We start from the raw sequence: 19,002 nt of genomic DNA on the forward strand, positions 1-19,002 counted from the left end.
GATACAGGCAACATTATGGCCATCTCCAGCAAGAGGGCAATGAGTAAGCCTTACAAACACTATTTACAATAAAGTCTATTACTGGTATATAAATGTATCAGTTAATATGATGTCATGACAACTTTTGCAACTTTATACGTTTGAATATTAGTCTTTTATGATCTGAGTATAAGAAAATGTAACTTTGAAGTTTACCTATTATCATCTATTGTCCTTCATTTGTAGTAGTCTCTTGACAGTAGCTGTCGTCATATCAATGCTATAATGTTTTATCTTGCAGACGCCACCGATACACAGCCTACCGCCAGCTGGTGAGACTTTGCTGGGGTTACCTAGGACACGACATAAGAGTGCCACTGCCCTCTTGTGCAGTGAACCAAAATCGTCGACAGTTTCCATCCATGGACTATCACGGTTATGAAGAAGGACATTGACAATACAGTTCTGAAGTGAATGTTTAATACAGTTCCACAGTTGAAGATGCACAGTGACAGACTATTTGGTCTTGAAACGACTGGCATGTGCCTTGATGGCCTCTGCTTTGTCAGGCTTCTCCATTGCCGAGGATAGAGTGGGAGGCTCCTCCAGCTGTACAGGCCTGTCTGCGCTGGGTTTCTTGCAGAGGTCGACCACCTCTCTCATGAGATCATCCACATAGCCTGCAACAGTGTTCAAAGACAGAATACAAAACTTGCACTTTAAAATGTTCTCTAATAATAAATGGTGTCTGTCATCAAGCCGAGATCATTCTTTCAATTGGGGTTTTCAACTGAATTAGTTACTAAATCATTAGTACCGGTACATTACCAATCTGGACAATATTATTTCATAATTTCATTTCAAACTCACTGAATGTTGCCTCTACTAGGATCTTCTTCACAACATGACCTCCAGCCTTGTACTTGGGGTAGCGGATTTTGAACCTCTGTTCTCCCGCCTTCGTAGTTGCAGTATGTCTGCTGGCATTCTCGTTGTAATGCAGTCCGGCAAGAAGGGTTCTGTTAACATAAACAAAGAAACAGTTTTAAAAATGTGAAAAGAAATATCTCTCTTTTGTAATTATTCCACATCTATACATGAACAGCTGTATTTAACTTGATATTGATTCAGAAAGTGATTTTGTGTTTTATTTTAGTCCTGGCAATGTGTGTCTTGGAGTTGACAACTTCATCACAGTTCCTTCCTCCATTTTGACACACTATGGGAGATGTGACGTAACGTCGCAAGATATTATACAGCACGGGGACCTGGTTCAGCACGGTACAAAGACGCCCATTCCCAAGTAACTGAAACAAGTCTTTAGCTGGTAAAGTACAAGCCTTCTAATTACATGCTGAAAAGACCAACCTGCACAGCATGCCAGTGTAGGAGTACACGTAAGACTTTGGTGCAAACTGAATGATGAGGCTGTGAAAGCCCTCCACCTTGGACGTCTGGTGTATGGCAGAGAGCTTGCCGATGTCCTTGCACAGCATCTTGTCTGTCACCAGTTTCTCCAGTTTGACAGCTGATATTGAACCTGCAATCAACAGATCAATAAATCAATCATCAACAAATTTCAATGACAGTGCTTGACATTATGGATTATCAATTCTAATGTTTGTTGCTCAGACGTAACTTTTTGGATTATGTACCCAACCATAAGACAGTCAGTACATTGTTGTTGCTGGGTATGTTCTGGGTTTTTAATCACTCAGCATGCATACACTACCTTCCATACTCCTTTTGGCGGTGGATGACGGTTAAAATTACAGTCACCCGTTGCTGACGCAACAGACGTAATTTTAAATGTCACGTCTGCCGCCATATCAGAAAAAGGAGTATTGACTCTAAACTCACTTGGTTTGATCCACTTCTTCTTGTGAGCCCTGCCTTGTAGTCTCTTGTGCACACATGTGGGGAACTTTCCACCATGGCCCCTGTGGAGGTTTAGGACATGCCGCTCCACCGACTTCCATTTATCCACAATCAGTTATGCGTCGTCTTGCGTGGAGGAAACCACTGCCCAGTACAAGTGGTTGATGATGCTCTGTTGCCATGCTTTCAGGTCCTCACAGCCCTTGAGCTTGCAGATGGCTTTCAGCTTCTTCCCAACAGCTGCAAAGACAATAAATACAACTGACATCATAAAGAGATCTATCTATTTGAGTGAGGTGTGCAAATAAGATTTGTTACACTGCATGCTGCGATGTCTGTCTGGTGATAACTTTACGATAACTCAATAGAAGACTCTACTCCTTGAACTTCAAAAGAAACAACATTGACACATACACTTGGCTACATGCCAGATGTCAAACAGATGTTTTGTGTACGGCATATTCTCTCTAATCCATTTGGCAATCTGGCGATGTCGGTCTGTGACGAGAGTGCCAATCTCCAGGATGTCCTCAAAGAAGGCCACCATCCTCTTCAGGCCTTCCAGTTCCATATGGTAGCTCCCACCACACTCGTTGCTCTGAAAATACAGCAGGGAACATTCCAGTTAGGCAGATAACTAGACAGGAGCTCTGCAATGAGCTGAATATGATTTGAAACACTGTTACTATTACAATATTTACAGATGACGTTTTAAATTTCTCACACAAAACCCTGAACTTGAACAATATAAACTGTACCTGCACCAGCTGTAGGTCTAGCACCACATTTGATTCCAGCTCCATTGTAGTTTATGTTCCAAATTTTGCGCAGTGTCCAGGGCTGTCGGCCCTGCCGTCACCCTCCAGAACCAGAGGTCGCCCTTCAGTCTGCAGCATCGCAATGTGGGCTGCCTGTTGTTGCGTCCATACACCCTGTATTGCAGGCTGCAGGATGTCTCGCTGGTGTGAGAAGAATGTTTGTTTCACGTAAGTCATCACACCCATGTGGTTTAGGACTCGCAGCACCTTTGTTGGCGACGCACCGGCAAACAGTATGCCTGCAGACAACAGCATATTGCCTGCAGGGAAGTTTCCAATGCTCGGTTGACTCTGCCACTCAGTTGCCTGCAGACAGGAGTCACATGTTTGGCGGATCTTAAGTAGTGTTCCAGTGGTTGTCCACACGTGACGGATGTCGACGCTGCCGCAAGATGGACAGTGGCACCACTTTTGCAGTTTCCCGAGGCTGGAGCCAAAGAGGATGTATTTGGGTTCCTTGTGGCAGATCTCATCCCCAAATGCTTCCCGACATTCTGACAGATCTGACTTGTCAGAAGAATCAGCCGCTGAGATGGGGCTACTGGGTTCCCAGTCTGAGGAGCCTGATACTGATGGTGGTGCAGCTGGACTGCTGGACGACGCGTCTTCCAGTTGGTGTTGCTCCAGCTTTGACGCCTGGCTGCTTCTGCTGCTAGAGGCAGCCTGTGGTGGCTGGTCAGGTGTAGCTGGGTCTCTGGTGCCATGGACTTTCAGCTTTCTCTGCCTCCCTGGTACTGGTAGACTTGCAGTCAGCATCTCGGGTGTCACCTGGCATGCTGGAAATGAAATGATCAATGGAATACTATATTGTGTTTATATAAAACCACAAATCTATGTTGATCTGTTGCTTACTATTTAGAGTTAACAAACTCAAAATTAGAAGGAATATCCAGTACTGTAATACAGTATTATATGAAACACTCGCTCATCATTTTTTTTTAGGAACTGATTAAACTTCGATTTAATAGTGCAGTACTATTAACCAATCAATAGTGGCATTACCCTTTGATTGTGTCTTTGTTTTTGTGAGTTGTTTCCCAGTCTGTGTCTTGATGCTGACAGTAGCTGTTGGAGTCCAGTCTGTCTGGCAGGCCTGATCTTGACTCTGTTGTTCCTGCCAGGTGAAAACATAAATTTCATAGTGTGATGTTGTAAAATATTTTCGAGGAGTTAGAAGTTCTAGACAATATTATCATGATAAACATGTACCCTACAGTAATGCTTAGCTAGAGCCAATGCATATGTAAGTCAATATCATGCCTGACTAGCAACTTTCTAAAATAATTATATTTAGCAGACTGGTTTGCCGTTTGGTGTTTGGAACAAGACTAATGCTAAGCTTTTTGTTTTACATAACAAGTGTAAGATCTAAGGTGTGCATATTACAAATAAGTTTTTTTTTCATGTGTCCACTGTGTGTGCCAGTCATGATAACATGCAAGGTAAAACCAGCCAATGTGCTCATCTAAAAAAAAACCTGGGGGCAACACAAACCTGTTCCGGTGCCATGTGTGTGTCAGTGGCCATCTCCATTGATTCCTCTGTGGAAGCAAAACTGCTGCCCTCCACTTCTGATTCTGCCAGGAGTTCTTCTACTTTCTGCAAATGTACACAATATGAAATGGATTAAAAAATTATTCAAAACAGTATAGGCTTACACCTTGCTCATACTATTTCAACAATAATAATTCAGGAGACTACTAGCCACTGGAATTAAATCCTGATTTAACATCAACAAATTAGGCCTAACAACTTTACCCGCTTTCTCTCTCTCATTGAAAATGCAGATCGAGCCGGTCTTGATGTTGACGTTGAAAGTTGTCCCACAGCTGAAGTCCCAACTCTGGGGAAAACAGTTGGAATTGCTCCCTTCTTCAGGATCAAGGTCCTCTTTGTCGCAATGCCCATCTGCGCTCGTAGTAGAGCACTTTCATCAAAGGAGTCCCTTGTGAAGTGTTCACTGCACAGAACACTGTATTTGGTAGGCTCCCAGTTCTTCCTGGTTCTCTGTACTTGCTTTGCCCATGCCTTTGACAGATCTGTAGAAATAAAAATAAATCCAACCATTAATAGTCAAAAGATAAGCTCTCTATTCTATAGGTAATCTATTATGACATCATTAGCATGGCCATGGAAGTCAATTTAGTTGAGGACAATATTTTGTCATAGATCTAGACAAGGGTGTAACTTTGGTTTGAGAAGTGGGGGGGGACACAAAACAGGGGGTCCTCCGCAATGAAAAATGTTCTCGATTTAATTCCATTTCCTGCCTTTCTACAAATATATTAGGGACTATAGTGTTAACAAATCCCCAAAAATGTTTAGTGTACATAATGACTGTGCACACTTATCTAGTATCCTATCCATGTGAACCTGTTTTATTTGTGATGACCTCACACCCTCTAGGGCGGTCCGGGGGCATGCACCCCGGGAAGATATTTTTCTTTAAATTGAAGTCGAATGCATCAATCTGGTGCACTTTGAGGGCAACATTAAGAGATTTATGGATACAGCTCTCAACACTCATATGAAACATATATTTCAATAATCAAAAAACATTGGAAGGATTTCTTCACCTATTTTATACAACTAATATTACATAGATGGAAATATTTGTTTACATAGATGACCAAACCCACTGAGATAACTTAGGCTACAGTTTACAATCTAATCACTCAGAGTCCTTTACCTCCCTGAGCTGACGTTATCTCTCTCAGTCCCACAGGAGAGGACTCTCCCTCTCCTTATTGTTGAAACAGCTAATCTCCGTTAGCTCCGAGCTAGCACCAGATGCTAACAACAACCCTGTAACTCTCTGTCTCTCTTTCTCTCTCTCTCTCATCGACCAGTGGCCTTTATTTGTCATGAACAATCAACAAATCTACGAAACAATGACACCAGCCAGGCTCACCTTCATCTTTTAGGAACAGAAACATCGCCACTTCGGCAGACTTGACATTACTACAGCCAGCGGCAATGCATCGCTTCCCGTGTGTTTTTCCTCCCGTTTTCTTCACTGTCGCCTCCATTGTCAGGTTCTCTCGATTGGCAATCACTTCCAGTCGACTCCGACACACTTTCCAGTAAAATACTCGCTCAAAAACTTTGATAAATTCCACTGAGAAACAATAAACTGTGATGAATGTAAACACTTCGGCGGCGACCATCTCGTGACGTCACGCAGTAGATCGCAAGCCACGCCCACGTAGGCGGAGGTCAACTGCGGATTTCCAGGCGGCAAATTCAAAACTCGTCAAATTCATTGCTATTCCAACATCTTTTGATATGGGTTCCAATGGACAATTTTGGTCATTACTATACGTATTAGTATAACAGATCATGCACAGGCGCACACTTCAGTGGGTCTTTAATGAACCGTCCTTTTTCCCCACAAAAAAAGAAACCTGCTGCTGCTGGGGATGATGATGGCCGAATCAAGCCAGCTTTGAGTGATGATCCGATATACTCTTCCATGGCCTCCCTTTCAGGACAGAGAGAGAGTACAACCGTCCTTTGGGGATAGTAGAGCCCGAGATAAGGTCTATGGGGCAATCATACGGTCTATGGGGAGGCAAGGAAGTAGCTTGTGTTTTGTTAAACACCTCCTTAATGTCAAGATAACACTATGGCACTTTGGATAAGTCAGGAAAGTCAGAATGTTTAGAAGAAGTGACACTGTCACTATCTGGCGTCTGTTTAAAGTTCCTAGATCTGTACGGTCCACTCGAAGCTGTGTGAGAGGCTAAACATGAACGAAAGCACTCACTCCCCCACCCCTTAACCTTTCCTGTAAGTCAGTCCACGTGAGGGTTATGTTTAACAAGCCAAGGGTAACCCAAAATGAGAGGATGTTGAGCTGAGTTAAATAAATGAAAACTAATATGCTCACAGTGCTCCTGATCTATGACAATTACTATGGGCTCAGTGCGATGAGTAACTGTACATAAAAGGCGGCCCTCCAACGCGCTAGCCTCTAATGGCTGATCTAAAAAGGACAATGTTTAAGTTCAACTCTTTAGCCAGCTCCCAGTCTAACAAGCTCTCATCAGCCCCAGAATCAATTAATGCATCCTGAGTCACAGTTTTATCATTCAGTTTCATTTGTACCTGAATCAATTTTCTTGAGGGAGGGTCGAAAGAAGTCACTCGGCTCACCAGCGTCCCTCTTCCCGCTGATGAGCCCGATCTTTTGCCGGACAGGCTGCCAGAACATGACCCTGCTGGCCGCAGTAGAAACACCGCCGCTCCCGTAGGCGGTGCTGACGCTCTTCAGGGGTGAGTTTGGCTCTTCCGAGCTGCATCTGTTCCTCCACGGCGATAGGGGGCGCTGGTCGCTCTGGAGACGAAGTCCGGGTATTTCTCCACCAACCGTAGTGTTCCCTCTAACTCCCGTCCGAACAGTGGAGTGGAAGCTGCATTCTCCCCTCTCCTGACGTCTCTCTGCTAGACGTTGGTCCACCCGGATAGCCCTGGCGATGAGCGAGTCCAATTCTTCAGGCAACTCTAATGGAGTGAACTGATCCTTTATGGGATCCACTAATCCATGCAGAAACGCATCAAAAAGAGCCGCTGAGTTCCATCCACTCTCCGCTGCAAGGGTCCGGAATTCGATCGCGTAATCCGCCACTCTCCTCTGCCATTGTTTGATGTTCACCAGGGCTCTCGCTGACTCTCTCCCGGGTGCTGTCTGGTCAAAACAATTTTTCATAGAATCCATGAATAGCCCTAAAGACTGGCAAACAGGGCCCATTCTGCTGTTGCCCAGGCTCCCGCTGACCCCGTCAAGTGAGATACTATGAAAGCTACCTTAGCTTGATCTGTGGGAAATGCTGCGTGCTGATGATTGAAATGGAGATCGCACTGTCCCAGGAATGGACAACAGTTTCCAGAATCCCCGCAGAACTTCTCCGGCAAAGCGAGGCGGATTGTAGATGATGGCATGGGTATTTGAACGGGGATCTCAGCAAACCCGACCTCCGCTGAACTGGAAAACTCTGCCGCAGGAACAGCAGGACGTGCCTCGAGGTGCGTAAGTATGTCACGCATTTTCTCCGCCAGGTGATTTATCTCCGTTGTCACTGTAGACTGGAAGTTGTGCTGATGGGCATTTAATTCCTGAACCCCTTGATTTATTGTTGTCAGCTGTCCCTCATGTTGATGCAGGAGTGTTCCTTGCGCCTGCAAAGCCGTCTTTAACACGGTGGAATCGGCTGAGTCCATCTTGTAGGGTCGTTCCGTTCTGACATGAAGGACTCACAAAGACTCAAATGCACGATTATTCCTTGATTTCAAAAAAGTACCTTATATTATACAAAAACGGTTTAGGATCAACTAGGACACTGTTCGCTAGGTTCAACTAAATGTACAACAAAAAAGGTTTCTAGGATCTACTAGGACTACTAAATAGTTCACTAGGTTCGATTAGCTCAAAGTTTGCACGAGAGAGTACAGACATGGACTTGGTAGACAAGACGAACCGACAAAAGACAAAAGGAGAACAGGGCTACATATACACAACAGTTAATGGGGCACAGGTGAAAACAATCAAGAGCAGGAGATCACAATCAAGCTGGCAGGTGACACAACGAGAGGAAGTGATGACACCTGAAACGAGAGGACTGAGTCAACATAAAAATAAAATGCAAGGCCACCAGAATAAACACAAAACTATAAGCTAACAGAACTCTAACGCTGAAACCTTACAGCAGTTCGGCGAAAAGCGAGGCAAAGCGACGTCATCCCCATTCAAAGTCAATGGGCAGAGAAGCGTTGGAAGATTTTTTTAAAGCTGCTGTGTGGACGTACCGCAAGGCTTTAATAAATATAAAATAAAAAACAGATGACAAGTAGTCGAAAAATAATAGATACGGACACATACCAATAACAAAATAGGCTAATTTTAATCAAAAGTTAAATCATTAGAGCTACACATTTGTTTCATTTAAAAACAAATCACCAATTAATACACAGCAAAATGAGCATCCCCAAATGAACACTGTCAGATTTGATTTCAACACTTTGACAGTGTCTATATGGGTCCACACCACATAGAGTTAATTTAACTCTTTTTAAAGAGTTGGTTTCTTAACACTATTCAGAGTAATTATTAACTCTATATGGAGTTAAAATGTAACTCTTTCATAACACTAACCAGTGTTAGTTTTTCTCAACACTTGCATGGTGTTAAATATTAACTCTCTCACAGAATAGTTTATTAACTATGAAAGTGTTACTCATATATCAACACTATAAAGTGTAAATAAAGCTCTAATAAAGTATAACAATTACTAAAAAAATAAAGTAGGCTAAAGTTGTTTGAAACAAGATTTATTTTCAAACATATACAAACAAATGCTTTTGACACAAAAGCATTTTAAAATACATTTCAAAATACACAGCAATATGGAACAATGTATGCTCTCTCATTTTCATTAGAGTATTGCCTATCAAAGGGTCTAACATAGGTGAGCTGGTCAATACAAATAACAGCATGTTCATTGCTTTGGTCCTCTATACAGTAGGCATGAAAGTGATCATCAAAGTACAGCGTGTGAACAGTGCAACCAATTATGAAAGCACGCTGCTCATGAATGATGATGTTGCATATTTTCATGAACACAGGTAGGTCATGGAATGTTCCAGTGCATATGTATAGATCAATTTGGTATTCAGTGCCATAATTTTTGACCCATCTTGTAGTTGAAACTTCTGAAAATGCATCTAAATGCAACATCTGACACAGTGATTCTGCACCTTCCAAGCTATTTATTGTTTTCATTTTTAAAGGACCAATCTCAAACCTTTTAAAATAATAGTTTTCATAATAAAAAGCCATTTGCCGCTGGTGTTGCTTAACAAGAGATTTTGTAAGGTTTTTGACATTTTTTACAGACCTTTTTAAAAAATTATGTTTTGCTTCGAATCGCATACACCACATATGGATAAGAGGGCCAATTTTTTTAATACATCTCGGATAGTGAATCATTAAGTGGTGTTTGGGAATCAATTTCTTATCAGGAAACAACACTTTGAACATGTTGTGGTGGTCACAGATCAAATGTTTTAGGTAACTTATCATTCCATCAGTCAGGATAGGGGAGAAAACAATATTAACTATTTGCAACAAAAGGAGCAAAAGGTTCCAATACTTATTTTCTCTTTCAACCACATCGCCAAAGATAAGTGGGGTATTGCGGAGAACACACAATGACTGAATGGCGTTTAAACCTAAGTGCTTGCTGTTGTCATCCAGTTTTAAAGCACTTGGTTTGTTTTTACGTTCCAGGTAACCATAGTTAAAACTCTGTACCCTGTCTGACAGTGCATTCAAAGAGATGTAACCATTTTTCATTAGGTACTGAAAGAAAAGCTTTAGCTCATACTGTACAACACCCTCTAACAAATCATGCATTATATCAACTGCAAAATTGTCAGTGCTATGAAAATACTGCAATGAATTGAGCACACAAGATGTTTTAACACCATAAATGGAAGGTAGAGCAGGATCTTCACTTAATGCATTACAATGTTCAACGTGAAGTTCTCTGGAGCGCAGGATCAGCCCAGGATCAGTCTCAGTGAACACAGACTGAAAGTCTTTCTTGTTTGTTAAACAAAACCTGCAACAGTTTGTTGCGTTGAAAGACTCGACGAAGCCCAGCAAGCCATTTAAAGCGAGATTGTCGCCTGTCACTTGAAATACCGACCCAAACAATGGTTGTTCAATAAATGGAAGTTTGATTCCTTCTGTTTCTAAAATGTTAAGATCATCAATCAGAGGCTTGAGTATTGCTTCAAATCCGTATTTTTTTAGATCTTGGGTGTAAAAAAGAGCTGCAAGATGCACATTCATAAGCACAGAGTTAAACTTTGGTGTAAGGTTCTTTAACGTAAAATAAACACAACCAAGTTTATGGATCCCCTTCTTAGAACCTAATGGGTTAGCGGTTTCAAAGTCATCGTAATATAGCAAAATCTGTAGAGCATGTCTATGTTGTGAAAACAGAGGATGATTTTGGAAATATGACCCATCATTAATGTCTTTGTAAGTCCCCTTTTCACTGCATTTGTCTTGCAAGAAGCATTCTCTTATCTCACTGTTTTTCAAAATAGATTTTACGGTACCTAAAATCGGTACATAAACGTATTTGTCTGTTACAGGAATCTGACTATAGACACCTGTAGTTCTATCCCTACGTGTATCCAATCGCACACCAAGGATAAATTCTTTAGGCTCAACTAATTCCCATTTTTCATAGAAATATTTGTCTCTCTTTGTCACTGTGTTCAAGGTTGAAAATGGATTATCTAATTGATTTAAACTGTGCTCTATTTTCTCATAAATGCCTGACTCCATAGTTTGAGGAGAAAATGTTTGAAGAACTGCTTCCCGTGCTTGATTTTGAACATCATTGACAACTTCCTCCATTGAAGAAACTATTGTTTGGACGGTGCTTTCAGAAATACCAGAAGCTTGTAAGTGAGAAACAATAGATCCGCACATGTTATCAAGCGATTTCTGTGTGATAACAGGGGGGACCTGTAACATGGCTGCAGAAGTTGTTGGCTGCTCACTTGATTCCATCTCAAAATGTCTTTGTGTCTGTGTGATCACTTCTTGGTTAGTATTGACCTGCTCATCATGGTGATGTACGTTGTTAAGGTGCTTTCTGAAGCCATTGTATGTGCAAAAAGATGAAGGACATCCTTGTTCTCCACATCTTAACCCCTTAACGCCTATTGTCGCGAATTCGCCTCAAACCGCTTCTATTAAAAATGCAGCCGAGATCGTGCATGTGTTCCCCCAATGCCGGTTCATGTCTCTTCGATACGGACCTAGGAACGTTTTGCAAAGCACTTGTTTCTAGTAGGACCGGTCAAAGTGGGAGCTACATCCGGTCGACGAAGGCGGGCATATCCGGTTAGACGCTAATGAGTGGAGAAGGCAAATACGAATAGATACGTTCCTATTTGAGGTAAGTTATTGAAAAAAAATATATGTTTGCTGTTTATTGTTTGTTTGTGCAGCTAACGAAGCAGAATAGAATAGTTTTGACAGATATTTCGGAAGTTATTTGAAGTTTTTCTGTGTGTCGCGAATTCGCTACATTCGGCCATATTGTCTACATTGGTTACAATCGGCTTCATATTGGCTACATTCGGCCGTATCTAAACAATACTATATTTAGCGGTAGTCATACACAATTTCTATAGGAAATACAATTCTAGTAACTTTCTATAATCCTTATAAAGTTACAATGTTGAATATAAATGCAATTTTTGCCCTTTATTTTTGCTCAGGAGAAAAAATGAACACATCCATGTTTTATGGAAAACGAACTCCTGGAGTACAAACCAGGGTTCCACCATCAGATAGTGAGGACAGTTGTCTGAGTGAGAGTGGAGACAGTGATGAGGATGAGGATTATAGACCTACACCAGGTGATGAGAATAGTAGTAATAATGTTATAATATCAGTGTTTCCCATTCATTGCGAGACTGGCAGAAAAGTCAGTGGGAAAACGCTGAATATTGTTATAATATTGTGCAGCTTTTTGTTGTTAGCCAAATATTTGTGGATGTCACAATGAGTAGCCTACATGTTTTGTATTATGTAAATAACGATGTCTGCATTCAATAGTGGCTTTTTTTTTTTTCATTTTGCTTGACCTCAAAGTATGGAAAGCTGTTTTCAAATAACTTTTCTGTCTTACAACTGTACTCATAAATCATAAATAAAAATGTCTGCTCTTTTCAATAGTGACCTTTTTTTTTTTACACCAGGTGACGAAAGCAGCATCAGCAGCAGCAGTGATGACAGTGGCAGCACTGATGGAGACTCTGATGCGGTCCCTAGCACCAGTTCTGCAGCTACTGCTGCGAGAGCAGCTGCTACCACAGCAGCTGCTACAAAACAAAAAAGACAGAGGGTAGAGTGGAAGACAGCAAGAAGACAGAAAGAAGTCCCAGTTTGGCAAGACGCTCTTCCTGAGGCCGATGCAGTCAGACTGCCCATCCAATACTTCAGAGACTTTTTTGACACAGAGCTTCTAGACAGTATTGTGGAACAGAGCAATCTATACTGCACCCAAAATAATCCAAACTGTGCGCTGAAATTGGATCGTAATGAACTGGAACAGTTCATTGGCACAGTTGTTTACATGAGCATTCTGCACTTACCTTGATCCCGAATGTACTGGTCCAGTGCATGTCGACTACCACATGTGGCTGATGTGATGCCCCGTGACAGATGGGAGGCAATTAAACATTACATCCACTTCAACAACAACATGACACCAAACAACGAGGATCGACTTTTCAAAATCAGGCCACTGATTGATGCACTTCTTCCAAAATTCCAGGCTCTCCCGCAAGATCAAATGCTCTGTGTCGATGAGCAAATGGTGCCTTTCAAAGGCAAATCAAGTCTCAAGCAATATATCCCCAGCAAGCCACACAAATGGGGATATAAAATATTTGTGCTTTGTGACACAAAGGGGCTGGTGCATTCCTTTGACATCTTTGCAGGGAAATCTGACCCTCCACCAAACGGGCCAGACATTGGGGCAAGCGGAAACATCGTGCTAAAGCTTGCACAAGTCATTCAGGGTGCACTCAATCACCTGCTATATTTTGACAACTGGTTTTCCTCATTGCAGTTGTTTGTAGCTCTGGCAAACAACGGGATACCTGCCCTTGGCACAGTGCGGCAAAATCGACTCCAAGGCTGCACTTTCAGTGCGGACGGAGAAATGAAGAAGAAGGGCAGAGGGACATTCGAGGAGAAACAGGCTGTTGTGGAAAATGTGGAAGTTAGAGCTGTGAAATGGTTTGACAACAGAGGGGTGATTGTTGCCAGCACTTTTGCCAGTGCCCAGCCTGTTTCCACTGTGGAAAGATGGGACAGAAAGCAAAAGAAGAGAATGACTGTGGAATGCCCAAACATCATTAGCCTGTACAACAAGTTCATGGGTGGCGTTGATGCTCTTGATGCACTTATTGCCTATTATCGCATCCACATTAGGTCAAAGAAGTACTACCATAGGTTCTTTTTTCACTTTGTGGATATGGCCATTGTCAACAGCTGGCTGTTGTATCGGCGTGATTCTGAATCCCTGAATATCCCGAAGAAGAAGCAGAGGGATCTGCTGTCCTTCAGAACATCAGTTGCACAAGCTCTCTGCATGCAGGGCAAGGACTTGTCCAAGAAGAAGAGGGGACGCCCTTCATCAGATCTGGAAAGAGAGTTTGAGAGGAAAAGACACAGAGGCCCAGCCAAGGCCATACCAGCACAGGAAGTCCGCGCAGATGCTGTGGGTCACTGGCCAGTGGTTGAAAGTTCACGACAGCGCTGCAAACTCCCAAACTGTAGGGGACAGACTGTGATCAAGTGTTCGAAGTGCAATGTTCACTTGTGCCTGAACAAAAATAACAACTGCTTCAGAGATTTCCATCAGTGAGACACCTTAGCTGTTTTGTTCTTGTTATTGTTATTGTTTTCATTGTTATAATGAATGGTGAATGATGTCATGAGTTTTTGAATGTCTGTTTGACATGTCATGACAGCTTCATGAGTAAGACAGCTTTGTTCACTCTAAGTGTTTTCTCGTTCTCTCTCTCACTCACACACACACACACACACACACACACACACACACACACACACACACACACACTCTATTACAAACAGTTCTATATCGTATAAGGCTTCGCCCTCTAAGGCTATCGCTATTGGGTAATCCCTCCTGCACGTGTGCAGCACTGACAGATTTAATCCACGCCCACCTATGACGTGGGCCCCACCTCCGGGCTCACTTCCGTATAAATAGGAAGTAGGCCCTACTATCTACTCCCACTTTTCTTCAGCACTCCGTTGCAGAAGCATTGTCAGGCAAAAACAGTTCTGTTAAGAGCTACTTACCGTAACACAAGCATTCCTCCTAAAAAGCTTCTGTTTTCCGGTAAAATGGAGACTGGACAGGAAAGTCAAGGCTGTGTCAGGGATTGCCTCGTATGCGGAACGGGCTACATTATGAGTTTTGACAGGCACTCACAGTGTGAGTCCTGCCTGGGATTAGAGCATGCGAACGCTGCTCTCAATCCCGGGGTGTCTTGCTCGCATTGTGCCCGTCTCCCGCTGGCCCTCAGACAGCAGAGAGCGGACGCTCTCGCTGCTGCGGCCGCCGAGGACGATTGGCACGTCCAGGAGGAGTACTCCGGGGACAAAGCCCTTGATTTCCTGGATCCGAGTGGAGGGCACGAGTCGGACGACTACGTCCCCTCCATTCAGGGATCACCGGGTGATTCCCCCATCATCTCTCCCCTCCGGACGGAGGAGACAGGTATGGGGCCCGGTGCAGGGCCGGTGTACGTCCCAGTGATCCCTATCTCCGGCGCCACGGCGTTGCCATCAATCGGTGGGATCCTCCTAGAACTTCCGGAGATTATATCTAAGGCGGCCGTCTGGAGAAATCTCCCTGTTCCCCTAGCTCAGGAGAGCTCACCGCCGGATGATATGTCTGGGGTGTTCTCCCGGGTGCACAGGGTTAGGACTGACCCGATCTGGCCACGCTTCCCGGCCATAAGGAAGTACCAGGAGGGGGCAGCGAGGGACCCTGGAGCAATGAAAGCTCCGATAGGGACAAACGTGCCCCTCACGAGAGTGGAGGGATTCACGGACGTGAATTTCCCGACCGTGCCTTCTCTAGAGCCGAACCTCACGGCATTCTTTGGGGCTAGGCAGGCCAACACGGTTTCCGGACGGCAACCCATGTTGGCTGCCGCCAAAGATCAGTTTGTCGCCCGACAGACTGACCGCATGCATCAGTGTGCGTTCCAGGCGTCGGCGGCGGCAAACAATATAGCGTTGCTGTCAAATTCCATGGTGGAAATGTCAGAGCAGTCTAAAACCATGTCCTCAGTGGAGGCTGAGGAGATAGGTAAGGCGGCTAGTACTGCACTTACCCTGTGCGCAGCAGTCGCAGTCTCGCAGGCGCGGATTGCGACATGGGCGACACAGGTTCAACGGTACCTCTGGCTACAGCAGGGGAATATACCGGAGGGTGCAGGAAAGGAGCTGCTGGAGGCGCCAGTCAGTCCGGACGGACTGTTTGGGCCACAGTTCCACACCATGGTGGAGTCTATGAAATCTGCCGCGGAGCAGGCAGAAGACATAAGGCGTCACGCTAGCTGGCTTCAGGACAAACGTCCTCAGCAACAGCAGCGACAGCAACGACAGCACCCGCAGCCCCCGCAACAGTCTCAGCGAGGGCAGCGCGGGCAACGGCGAGAACAGCAACGGCGTCAGAATCGCCCTTCGGCAGCTGCAGGGGCTCCGTCCCAGGTCTTTGCTCCTCCGCCACAGAGACAGGATCTGCAGGCGTCGAGTCGGAGGGGAAAAAGGAACCCCCGCTCCTGGTCTGCTCCTCCGAGGGAACCTCCGAGGAAACAGAACCGAAGATGACTCTTTGGGGGGGTTATGTGGGAAGAGAGAATTTTGAATAAAAACGATTCAAATCTCAACAGTGTGTCTGTAGCAACTGTGTCTCACATGTCCCCCACACTAGTCAGGCCAGCTGCCATTAATCTATTGGTTAAAAGGCAGCGGGACTTGTTGCATATTCCATCTGTTTTTTCCTTTTCGGGTAAAAGACAGAAGGACTCGCCGTTTGAGCCAGCTGTTTCTAATCTGTCGGTTAGAAAACAGCAAGGCTCGCTGTATAAGCCTGCGGTATTTAACCAGTCGGTTAAAAGACAACAGGGCTTGACATTTAAACCGGCTACTTCTATCCTTTCGGGTAACAAGCAGCGCAGTTTTTTCTCTGTTCCAGTTGTGCCTACACACAGTCGTATTAAGCCTAGCGCGGCTATTACGCACGAGGTGAATAGCACTGCACACACCTCCACGAGTTGGAGCATAAACCCGCCTCAGGGTCCTGTTGATGAGTCTTCTCCTAAACAGAGACAGGTTGAGAGCCGGTATGTGATGCAGCGTGTGGAGACCCCTTCAAAGCCCTTTAGGGCGGGGCCCCCCTTGGGTTGCTTCACGGGCAACGGCGGCAAGGGCTCTGGCATGGCTTGTCACCATGACTACCACAACACAACAAAAACAGGTACGCCCGCTCTCAGAGCGGTGCTCAGAGTGGAGGCGGCTATGTTTAATGGACGGATGGATGAGCAGGCTGATCAGCAGAGGGTACTCTCTGCAATTTGCCTTACCCCCCCCGCAGTTCGAGGGGATTCAGGAAACGCTCCTGTCATCCCAAGAACAGTGTCTTGCGCTCCAGTCAGAGCTGCGGAAACTCCTGTTAAAGAAAGCAATTTCCAGGGTTCCTCAGGGGAAAGAAAATCGGGGGTTTTTCTCCCGTTATTTTCTTATCCCGAAAAAGACCGGGGGGATGAGACCCATCCTAGATCTGTCAGCATTCAACAGGGTGATAATGAAAAGACCGTTTCATATGCTGACAATCAAACAGGTAATGGAGTGTGTTCACCAGGGAGATTGGTGCACCTCCATAGACCTGAAGGATGCTTACTTCCACATAACCATCATCCCAAAACACAGGAAATTCCTGCGTTTTTCATTCCAGGGAATAGCGTACCAGTTCAATCGACTGCCGTTCGGATATTCTCTGGCTCCACGCACTTTTTCAAAGTGTGTAGAGACGGCGCTGGAGCCGCTACGCAGAAGAGGGATGAGAGTGTTATTTTATCTGGACGACCTGCTATTGCTGGCCCGCTCCAGAGAGGAAGCTGCTTTACAGACGGTACAACTTGTATCTCACCTGTCAAGCCTGGGTTTCATAATCAATTGGGAGAAGAGCTGTCCTCTTCCCTCCCAGGTTATCATATATCTGGGGGTGGAATTCAACTCAGCCCGCATGAGAGCACGACTCTCACAGCGGAGAGTGGAGGATCTGACAGCTCTCCTCGGGCGCGTCACACCCGGCAGGGTGGTGACAGCCCTCTCCGTGATGCAACTGTTGGGCATGATGTCAGCTGGTCACGTGGTGATCCCCCTGGGTCTCCTTTACATGAGGAGACTTCAGAGATGGTTTATTCGCCTGCGCATCGACCCCGTGCGTCAGAAGAGACGCATGGTGTACATTCCTCTGTCCGTAGGTTTAGATCTGACCTACTGGAAAAATCCCCACGTCCTGTCAGTGGGGGTTCCCCTCGGCAGAGTGACGTCACACACCTCGGTGTTCACAGACGCATCGCTCTCAGGGTGGGGAGGAACATGCATGTCGCAGGCAGTGGGGGGACAGTGGCCGCCTCACATGTCCCTTCATATAAACGCGCTGGAATTACTCGCCATATGGAAAGTAATCCGGCACTTCGCCCCGTTGCTGTGGAATCATCATGTGTTGATTCGAACGGACAACAAGGCAGCAGCAGCATACATAAATCGTCAGGGAGGTGTACGATCAGCGCAGCTGCTGGACACAGCCAGGAGGCTGTTGTGCTGGGCGCGCACACACGTACTCTCTGTCAGAGCAGTATATATTCCCGGCGAGCTGAACAGAGGGGCAGACCTCATGTCCAGAGGAGGTCCTCGACAAGGGGACTGGAGCCTCCACCCCGAGCTGGTCTCCCAGGTATGGAGCAGGTTCGGAAGAGCGGAGGTAGATCTGTTCGCTGCACGCGGGAACGCGCAATGTGCTCTCTGGTTCTCCCTGAGAAGGCAGGATCACCCCCCTCTGGGGGTGGACGCGTTCGCACACAGACCTTGGCCCAAGGTGTTACTGTACGCTTTCCCACCAGTCCCTCTGATCCCTCGGTTCCTGGACCGAGTGCAGGAGGAGCGGCTGATAGCGGTCTTAATAGCCCCTGAGCGCACGGGAGCGTCCTGGTTCCCCTGCATACAGCGGATGCTGTCAGGGAGACCGTGGGAAATTCCGTGGCGGGGGGATGCTCTCTCCCAGGTGGAGGGAGCGATCCACAGTCACCCAATGTTAGGCCAACGTTTGTGGGCATGGCCCCTGAGCGGGAACACTTAGAGAGGCTTGGCCTCTCTCAAGATGTTGTGAGTACTATTCAGGGGTCTAGGGCCGCGTCCACCAGGGCGTCTTACACAGCCAAATGGACAGCGTTCCAGCGTTGGTGTGTAGGGAAAGGCTTGGACCCCGTTACGTGTCCCCTGCCTCACGTGCTGTCATTCCTCCAGCTGTTGCTGGACAGGAATTTGGCTTATAGCACGATAAAAACATATGCCGCTGCCATTTCTTCATGCCACGTAGGTTTTGAGATCAGCACGGTGTTCAGTCACCCTCTGACAAAACGTTTTCTACGAGGAGTACAGAGACTCAGACCGGTGTCACGCGCTTTA

The 19,002-nt window shown here is 45.4% G+C and overlaps 2 protein-coding genes across 16 annotated transcripts in view; both read right to left on the reverse strand.

Annotated features, from left to right (window-relative positions):
- Positions 1-442: 442 nt before the first annotated feature.
- Positions 443-1,805, reverse strand: LOC307047233 (uncharacterized protein). The gene is made up of 4 exons (XM_079694082.1): positions 1,712-1,805; positions 1,348-1,519; positions 850-998; positions 443-659 (listed from the first exon to the last, which is right to left on the reverse strand). The coding sequence occupies exons 1-4, from the start codon at positions 1,716-1,718 to the stop codon at positions 496-498; spliced, it is 492 nt and encodes a 163-aa protein (XP_079550208.1). The 5' UTR covers positions 1,719-1,805; the 3' UTR covers positions 443-495.
- A 38-nt stretch (positions 1,806-1,843) lies between these two features.
- LOC307047231 (uncharacterized protein) overlaps positions 1,844-19,002 on the reverse strand; it is a gene marked incomplete at its 5' end in the record, with an annotated part of 261,974 nt that continues 244,815 nt past the window's right edge. For 12 of the 15 annotated variants that reach the window (XM_079694068.1, XM_079694074.1, XM_079694078.1 and 9 more), the window contains 6 exons: positions 1,844-2,097; positions 2,272-2,455; positions 2,616-3,451; positions 3,678-3,789; positions 4,170-4,274; positions 4,434-4,714. In XM_079694068.1, the coding sequence (XP_079550194.1) occupies positions 2,667-3,451; positions 3,678-3,789; positions 4,170-4,274; positions 4,434-4,714 (1,283 nt within the window). In that variant the 3' untranslated portion in view covers positions 1,844-2,097; positions 2,272-2,455; positions 2,616-2,666. Of the gene's footprint in view, positions 2,098-2,271; positions 2,456-2,615; positions 3,452-3,677; positions 3,790-4,169; positions 4,275-4,433; positions 4,715-5,586; positions 7,426-19,002 lie in introns of those variants that run through there. The other 3 variants (XM_079694070.1, XM_079694064.1, XM_079694069.1) reach the window with 3 other exon arrangements.

The sequence above is a fragment of the Notothenia rossii genome, assembly GCF_949606895.1.
Source record: "Notothenia rossii genome assembly, chromosome: 7".
NCBI classification, from domain to species: Eukaryota; Metazoa; Chordata; class Actinopteri; order Perciformes; family Nototheniidae; genus Notothenia; species Notothenia rossii.